The sequence below is a fragment of the Argentina silus genome, assembly GCF_951799395.1.
Source record: "Argentina silus genome assembly, chromosome: 2".
In the NCBI taxonomy this organism is placed as follows: Eukaryota; Metazoa; Chordata; class Actinopteri; order Argentiniformes; family Argentinidae; genus Argentina; species Argentina silus.
In genome coordinates, this window is record NC_139656.1 from 6,305,679 (window position 1) to 6,314,609 (window position 8,931).

An 8,931-nucleotide genomic window follows, 5' to 3' on the forward strand; every position below is an offset into this window, starting at 1 on the left:
ATATCTATGTGTGTGTGTGTGTGTGCGTGTGAGAGAGAGAGAGAGAGAGAGAGAGAGAGAGAGTGAGAGAGAGTGAGTGAAACAATGATAGAGTGCATGTGTGTCTATGTGGTGTGTGTCTGGGCCGGGGGGCGGGGGGGGGGGGGGGGGGGGTAAAGAACAGAGAAAGGGAAAAGGAAAATAATGTATGTTTGAGAGAGGGAGACTACTGAAAGAGGGGAGTGTGTGTGTGTGTGTGTGTGTGTGTGTGTGTGTGTGTGGGGGGGGGGGGGGGGGGGGGTGTTAGGGTTGGGGGTGTGTGGGTGTGTGTGTGGGGGGGGGGGGGGGGAGTGTGTATGTGTGTGTGTGTGTGTGTGTGTGTGTGTGAGAGAGAGAGTGTGTTAGAGGGGTGGGGGTGTGTGAGAGAGTCTTAGTGGTATAAAACCTGCATCTCGTATGCACACTCCCATTTCTCCTGTGCATTTTCGGGGGTAGTGTGTGTGTGTGTGTGAGTGTGTGTGAGTGACCTGCAGAACAGCGGAGAGGGACCAACATGAAGGTCCTTTTTGTGGCTACTTTAGCGCTCTTTGCGCTTTGCTCTCTGGATAGAGTGGATTCTTCAGCCTATGACAAGATAGTTACACACAGCCGCATACGGGCCAGGACCGAAGGGTAAGGACCAGGGGACAACAGGGGTCAGAGAGAGGGAGAGGGAGAGGGAGACAAAGAGGGAGCTCAGGGGCATAGACAGAGGGAGGGATTGCATTATACTGTATACTGTACTGTTAGCAAGAGGGGGCAGAGAGAGAGAGAGAGGGATAGAGAAACAACTAATGGTTTAATGGCACAGAAGGAAAGAGAAAGTATGACATAAGAAAAGAGGAAGGGAGAAGCGAGTCATGATGTGAGGACAGAGAGAGAGAGAGAGAGAGAAAGGGTGTACTGTATGCATGATGTAAAGGAAGAGGAGAAATCATCACTTAGTGTCAAACTATATTTGATAATCACCGTAGACTGATTTGTTAATGGAAGGTTAACTTAACTGTGTTTTGGCACTTACATTTAGGCTTTTGATAAAAAAAAAAAGGTAATGGAAATTCGATAACTTTAGATTAAACTATTGTTTCATAGGTACGTTGCTACAACAATGTTTCAACTTTGCATGATAATTACATACAGGCAACACAGGCCTACTGTACTGTAGGCAATTTGAGGTAACTGCTCTACCAGCTACAGTAGCAGTCAAAAGTTTGGACACACCTTGCCAAGAGTGCGCAAAGCTGTCATCAAAGCAAAAGGTGGCTACTTTGAAGAATCTAAAATATAAAACATTCTGGTTCGTTTAACACTTTTTTGTTTACTACATAATTCCATATGTGTTCCTTCATAGTTTTGATGTCTTCAACATTAATCTACAATATAGAAAGTAATAAAAATAAAGAAAAACCATTGAATGAGAAGGTGTGTCCAAACGTTTGTCTGGTACTGTACCTTGTAACACATTTCTACATGGCAGGCTATTGCTATACCTACTGCTCCTAGTGTAAGACATTAAATGTGGAATTGGAAACTGGTTTCATAGTTCAAAAAGAGGTCAGAATTATTGATGAATGCATTGATTCAAACCATGATGGAAAATTCAATATTGTCCCTCAGTTTCATTCACATTTGTTCTTATTTGTAATTTAAACATATAAATGTTTCAAATCTTTCCCTATGCTAATTTTCTCTCCTCTCATTACTTTTCTGTCCCCCTCCTCACAACTCTTCTCCTCCTTTTCTCCTCTCCTCTACCCCTCCCTTCCCCTCCCCTGCTCCTCTACCCCTCATCCCACCCCTCATCCCAATCTCTCCCCTACCCTACCTTCCCTCCCCTCCCTGACCCTTCCTCTCTCCCCTTTCCCCGACCATTCCTCCCTCCCCTCCTCTCCCTGATCCTTTCTCTCTCCCCTCCTCTCCCCTACCCTACCTTCCCTCCCCTTCTCTCCCTGACCCTTCATCCCTCCCCACCTCTCCCTGACCCTACCTCCCTCCCCTCCTCTCCCTGATCCTTTCTCTCTCCCTCCTCTCCCCATCCCTACCTTCCCTCCCCTCCTCTCCCTGACCCTACCTCCCTCCCCTCCTCTCCCTGACCCTTTCTCTCTCCCCTCCTCTCCCTGACCCTACCTCTCTCCCCTCCTCTCCCCAACCCTTCCTCCCTCCCCTCCTCTCCCTGATCCTTTCTCTCTCCCTCCTCTCCCTATCCCTACCTTCCCTCCCCTCCTCTCCCTGACCCTACCTCCCTCCCCTCCTCTCCCTGACCCTACCTCCCTCCCCTCCTCTCCCTGACCCTACCTCTCTCCCCTCCTCTCCCCAACCCTTCCTCCCTCCCCTTCTCTCCCAGGCCCAACGTGTGTGCTCTCCAGCAGGTCATGGGGACCAAGAAGAAATACTTCAGCACCTGCAGGAACTGGTACAAGGGCTCCATCTGTGGGAAGAAGGCGTAAGTCACCACCTGGTTCACCTGGTTCACCTGGTTCACCTGGCCCAGTAGCCATCTCATTTATCATGTCATGTGTCTCACTGCTACTCCCAACATTGGCCTCTCTGGACATTTGAAAATCAAAAAGCAGTACATTTACATTTACACTAAAGCTGTTTTGAGGATAAGACAGTTGCTGTAGGCATACATTGCTTTGTACATGTATAGAGGTGTATATCAGATACATTTAGCCAAACATGTGGCTTATCTGGCATTTGTGTTCATACGGGCCTGTACAGGTACTGGGTTGTCCTGTGACCTCAGTGTTAGAGGTGAAAGGGGAGAACCTGATTCTGAGGCTCACCTGAGCACTCATCTAGTGTCACGCAGGGGCCTCCCTCTCTGTGACCTGGCAATGATGCCCCAGTCTGTCTGTCTGTCTGTCTGTCGGTCTGTCTCTGTCTGTCCGTCTGTCCGTCTGTCCGTCCGTCCGTCCGTCTGTCCGTCTATCTGTCTGTCCGTCTGTCTGTCTGTCTGTCTGTCTGTCTGTCTGTCTGTCTGTCTGTCTGTCTGTCTGTCTGTCTGTCTGACTGCCTGTCTGTCTGCCTTTCAGTCTGTCTGTCTGTCTCTCTCTCTCTCTCTCTCTCTCTCTCCTCCAGTCTGGGCATGCCTCCTGTATCCTGAGGTGCATGGCTCCTCTGTAGGCATGTTTATTCCTGCAGATGGAGTCTGATGACTGACTGTCCTCTGACATGTTGTATGGTTTTAGCCTACGGGCTAAACTTCCTCTCTGATAGTAATGTATTTTGTTAGTGTTATGTTGACTGGCACTTGGCACAGTATGTGTGCCGCTGATTGTGTGTGTGTGTGTGTGTGTGTGTGTGTGTGTGTGTGTGTGTGTGTGTGTGTGTGCGGTATTTTCACTGATTGGAACTTGGCATGGTTTGTGTGGCAGTGATTTGTGTGCGCTTGTTTAATGTATTGAATGGAGTGAGTGTGGCATTGATGTGTGTGAGTTAAGGCTGATAGAGACACTGCGTTGATTTATGTACATGAGAGTGTAATAGCGTTATTATAATATAATATAATGTGAAACATCTGACAGGGTTATTTGGCACTGTGTATACAGCACTGATTTGTGTGAATGTGAGATCTTTAGAACAGCAGGCAGTGTGTGTGATTATGGGACGGAGTGTAGGGTTCGACTGGAGCCGTGCTGCCTGATTACTGTGAATGTGTTAAATGTGTTGTGTGTCTGTTGGGTGTGTGTGTGTGTGTGTGTGTGTGTGTGTGTGTGTGTGTGTGTGTGTGTGTGTGTGTGTGTGTGTGAGTGTAATGGGCACACACACACACACACACACACACACACACACACACGTTAGTCATCGTATGGCTCAGGGCCTTAACACTTGCTCCCCCAGAGCTCCAGTTTTAGGATGTGTCTGGTGAGAGAGAAAAAAAGAGAACATGTGCAGAAAGGGAAATTGAGGGGATGGAAGCAAGAAGGAAAGAAAGAAAGAAAGAGAGGAAACCTCTCCTCCAGGACCAGAGGGTTGACTCACTTTTTCCCTCCCCAGAGGAGGCAGCTGGCAGCAGGGTATGGGCACAGAGCATTCTAGGGCAGGAGTGGCGGGGAGACGTAGAGCCTACAAATTATGTCATATCAGTAAATACAATTAAAACAGACAAACCTTGGTTTAGTAATCAATCAATGTTGCTGAAACCGGGAATATAAATGGAGCGAGACATCGCAGTGTGAGTCATTTAAAAAGGGAAGAAAGCTAGAAGCATTTTCCAGTTGTTAAAGTAAAGTAAAGCTCCACTTGAAGATAGCACTCAGGGTTAGGTTAGGGCAGAATTATGACAAAAGAAGAGGAAGAGAAAGAAACAAGCTGGAACAAGAAAGAGATTGTAAGAAGAACCTGAGTGACAGACACAAAGTGAGAGAAAATGGAACAGTATTTTCCCTTGGAGGGTTAAAACCTCTCTCTCTCTCTCTCTCTCTCTCTCTCTCTCTCTCTCTCTCTCTCTCTCTCTCTCTCTCTCTCTCTCTCTCTCTCTCTCTCTCTCTCTCTCTGACAGTGGGGACATTGTTCAGCAGCACTGGAGTAAATCCTGCCAGCTGTGATGTCTGAGCTGGGAGTTTGGTAGTGATGAGAGAGTGGGTGTAGGCTGGTGGTAATGGGTCTGTGCGTGCGTGCGTGCGTGCGTGCGTGCGTGCGTGCGTGCGTGCATGCATGTGTGTGTGAGTAGAAGCATACATCCCATTAGTGGTCAACATAACCACATAGTAACGTCAACCACCATGGCATTCAGTCAATTATGATCTGTTACAAACCACCCTCATTTCCTCAGTCAGGAAAGGTTCAATAAACTAATCCACCAGTGCAACAGATTGTTGATGGATGGGGTGAATATCCCCTATACAATGTTAAGCCTTTTGACCTGGTGAAAAGTCCTTTAGAAATGTAATCCCTTGTTACCACAGCTGGTGGTTGGTTGGTGTAATGGAGGTACGGTCCTCTGTGGCTCAGTTGGTAGAGCATGGTGCTAACAATTCTGAGGTTGTAGGTTTGATTCCTGCTGGGACCAATGTAACTGTTGACTGTCTGTCATTAAGCCAGGGTACAACTATATATATGCATATATGCCATTTAGCTGATGCTTTTATCCAGTACAGCAGGGTTGAATGAAATGCAGAGCACTAAGGATGGGAAGCCATGTTGGTAACAATAGGAAATGGCTTTTTGGTATAATCAGTCATAGCAGGTGAGTTGTTGATTGAAAAGATTCACTATTCATGAGTTAAATGACAGTGTTCTTGTTCTCTGTTCCCTGTTCCTTGGTTGAACTGCACTGTGGGGAGGACTTAATGCCTTCATTTCCGCTAAATGCTTCTATTGAGCTGCTGGTGTTCAGGTGGTAGCAATTAGACCCACAGTGAAGCACTGTGAGAGGCAGAGTTCCTACAGGAAAGCTGTACCAGCCATAATTGAAATGTTTACATTGTGTTTTTATTACAAGTTGGACTTGTGTTAAAGGGGCCATGTAGTCGTTCAAAATTGAATTTCCATCCCTGGGTATCTAAAAGTTAAACTCAATATTTTTTAAATATTATTTTCCCCTTGCCTCCGCCTGTCATTGAATTGCATGCTCTGCTGGCTTGGCCATGGTGGTGCATTTTGATTGACAGTTCGTCAAGTGAGTCGTTTTTTCATTGATATACACATTCTTTCCTAAGTTCAATGCTTTTTCAATGAAACCCTGAAGAAGGCATCTTGCTGCCGAAATATGGGTTAAATAACTAACAATGGAGCAAGAGTGTGTGGCTCTCTTTCTATCTTCTTTTTATCTAAGTTCAGTGCTTACTAATTCCTTTACATCCTATGTGGATGTATACAACATTTCTGCCTGGGATGTAAAATGTAAACAAATGATACTATTGGTTGATTTGATTGAGGTGTACTTGGTTGTCATTGGTGTGTTAAAATCAGATCCCCACACGCATGAACAACAAGCTTGAATTTGAGGCAGGCTTTTTAAACTGCTCTCATATTTAAGGATGGTCAGCATACTTTTCGCAATTTCACAGTGTGACTATATATACCATATAAATCAGTTTCTTGACTACATGGTGGTCCCTTTAAGACCATGGATTTCAGATTGTATTGACTTCTGTACATAAACAGTATGTGATTTATAAGACATGAGCTTGAGCTTGAACAGTAGTATATTCTGATTGACCATAGATTGGCTCTGAGCTTTGACTCAGATCTGGGCTTTGCTTTCCACACTGTTGATCGGATACAGTATCTGTTATCCATTTCTAAAATGCATGTTTAGCTTCCTTTACTGTATATCCTCACAGTGAAAGAATACAACATGTTGTATATAACCAGTTCTACATAAACTTTATGTTGAATGGATGTAATTGGCTTTGAAAAAAGCTACTGAATCTGGTGGGACATGCGCTATCAACATGTGCCAAAACAGGAAGTGCTGTCAAATGCTGTTGTTAAACAGAACCAATAAACATTGTGTGTGTGTGTGTGTGTGTGTGCATGTGTGTGCGTGTGTGTGCATGCATGGATGCATGTGCTTGTGTGTGTTTACATAGTTGCCCTATTGCTTACACGTGAGCCCATCTGGAGATCTCTGTCCCATCCATTATACTGCCGGCATGGAACAGACTAGGGGAGTAATGACATCATACCTGCCAACCAGCACGCATGTGTTTATGTGCATTACCATGGGCATGTACTCCAAAACTAAGAAACACACACACACACACACACACACACACACACACACACACACACACACACACACACACACACACGTGCACACACACACGTGCACACACACACACACACACACACACACACACACACACACACACACACACACACACACACACACACACACACACACACACACACGATAGGAAAGAACATACAGCATTCGATGAAGTATGCAAAATCCATCAAACCAGTTGAAGCAGTTTTGGGGAGGTAAAAGCAGAGAGGGAGTGAATGTGAATGATATTAACACACTTGGCTCATTATTGTATTTTACTGTTATCCTTTTTGGCGCAGGGGTTGTTTAAAGTCTTTATCTTATCTGTTTTAGTTGTTTTGACATAGACTCTGGAGTCAGGATCCAATCATGATCTTATTTGTAATAGTGTAATTCCTGGAAGAAAAACAAACAGTTACAGTCTGATCCCAAGAGAGATGATACACTACACATATTTATGACTAATAGCTCACAGCTCCATGGGAAAACATCATTAAAGAAGCATCCTTTCCCACTTCAATGCAAGCTTGGTTTGTAAAATCAGTCACATAATTGATTCAATATGGCTTTAATTGGAACCTATGAACCGCTTGATCAGAAGCCCATTCAAACCAAAACCAGTTTAAAGGGAAACTAGATTGGGTTCCCAGCACTGTCTACAAGAATCATATCATGTTCTGTTTTCTTGTCTTCCTGTGTGTACTGACATAGTTTGACATTTTGCTTTGACAATGCAATTGTTCATTGCACCTTGAACAGTAGTACAGTAGTACAATATAATGTCATAATCATAAGGGCATAAAGTAATACATTCATAAGGTTTATTCATAACATTATAGAGATACTAAGAATATAATGTGTTGAGTCAAGCTCTTGCTGTCCATCTCTGTCATTCTACAAAGTTGTTGTGTCTCTCATTGCTGATGTGTGTCCTCTATGCAGAGTGGTGCTGTACGAGTGCTGTCCAGGCTACATGAAGCTGGAAGGCATGAAAGGATGCCCTGCAGGTTAGTGTCCCCTACGACACCCCCCCCCCCCCCCCCCCCCATACTCCACAGTCTTCAGTCCATCACCCTATCCTTTCTCCACATCGCAGTGGATAAACGACTTGTTGAAAATGTAGACCGTGTAATGCCAAAAGTGACCATCTCCATGCTCTCCCCCTCAGTGGCTCCCATTGACCATGTGTATGGCACACTGGGCCTGGTGAGGGCTAGCAACACCCAGGAGTACTCAGACATCTCCAAGCTGCGAGAGGAGATCGAAGGCAAGGGCTCCTTCACCATGTTCGCCCCCAGCAACGACGCCTGGGACCTGCTGGACCGGGTGTGTATTCCCTGGGGAGAGAGGAGGGGAGGGGAGAGGAGGGGAGGGGAGGGAAGGGAAGGGGAGGGAAGGGGAGGACATGGGAGGGGACAGGAGGACAAGGGATGAGAGGAGAGGAGAGAAGAGGCTGAAATACTAATGTTAATATTAATAATAATAAAAATAATAATAATAATAATTATTATTATTAATTAACAATTATTAATAATAGTGACTTAATAATAATGTATTAAGTTAGTTTACCTGCAGGCAACATCTCAGTTCCAGATCAACATTAATCTACCTACAGTATCCTAAATGTGTGATTTTCTCTTTCCAATGTTCTCCTGCGTTTTCTGTCTCCAGGATGTGCGTAATGCGTTGGTGAGCAACGTGAACATTGAGTTGTACAACGCTCTGCACTACCACATGGTGAACCATCGCCTGCTGACCAAGGACCTGAAGAACGACATAACTGTCACTTCCATGTACAACGACCTGGGCCTCTACATCAACCACTACTCCAATGGGGTCAGTGTTGTCTAGCATTGTCCATGTACATAATCAATCCATTGTCCCTACCCATAGACCCACACCCCTTGATAACAACTCTTTGTATGTTGTGAGATGTGTACAGTAGGCATCTATTCTATTCTATTCTATTCTATTCTATTCTATTCTATTCTATTCTATTCCATCAAATGAACCAGCTCATCATTCTCCCCTCTCTTTCTACAGATTGTCACGGTGAACTGTGCCAGGATCATCCATGGTAACCAGGTGGCCCTTAACGGGGTGGTCCATGTGATCGACCGTGTCATCACCGCCGTGGGCAACACCATCCAGGACGTGCTGGAGGTCAACGACGACCTCTCCTCCTTCAGCGTACG

The 8,931-nt window shown here is 45.3% G+C and overlaps 1 protein-coding gene across 4 annotated transcripts in view; it reads left to right on the plus strand.

Annotated features, from left to right (window-relative positions):
* Window positions 1-465: 465 nt before the first annotated feature.
* LOC310817087 (periostin-like) overlaps window positions 466-8,931 on the plus strand; it is a 23,785-nt gene continuing 15,319 nt past the window's right edge. For all 4 annotated transcript variants that reach the window (XM_083687515.1, XM_083687516.1, XM_083687517.1 and 1 more), the window contains exons 1-6: window positions 466-651; window positions 2,363-2,461; window positions 7,679-7,743; window positions 7,905-8,062; window positions 8,408-8,572; window positions 8,780-8,926. In XM_083687515.1, coding sequence (XP_083543641.1) covers window positions 533-651; window positions 2,363-2,461; window positions 7,679-7,743; window positions 7,905-8,062; window positions 8,408-8,572; window positions 8,780-8,926 — 753 coding nt within the window. In that variant the 5' untranslated portion in view covers window positions 466-532. The remainder of the gene's footprint in view (window positions 652-2,362; window positions 2,462-7,678; window positions 7,744-7,904; window positions 8,063-8,407; window positions 8,573-8,779; window positions 8,927-8,931) is intronic.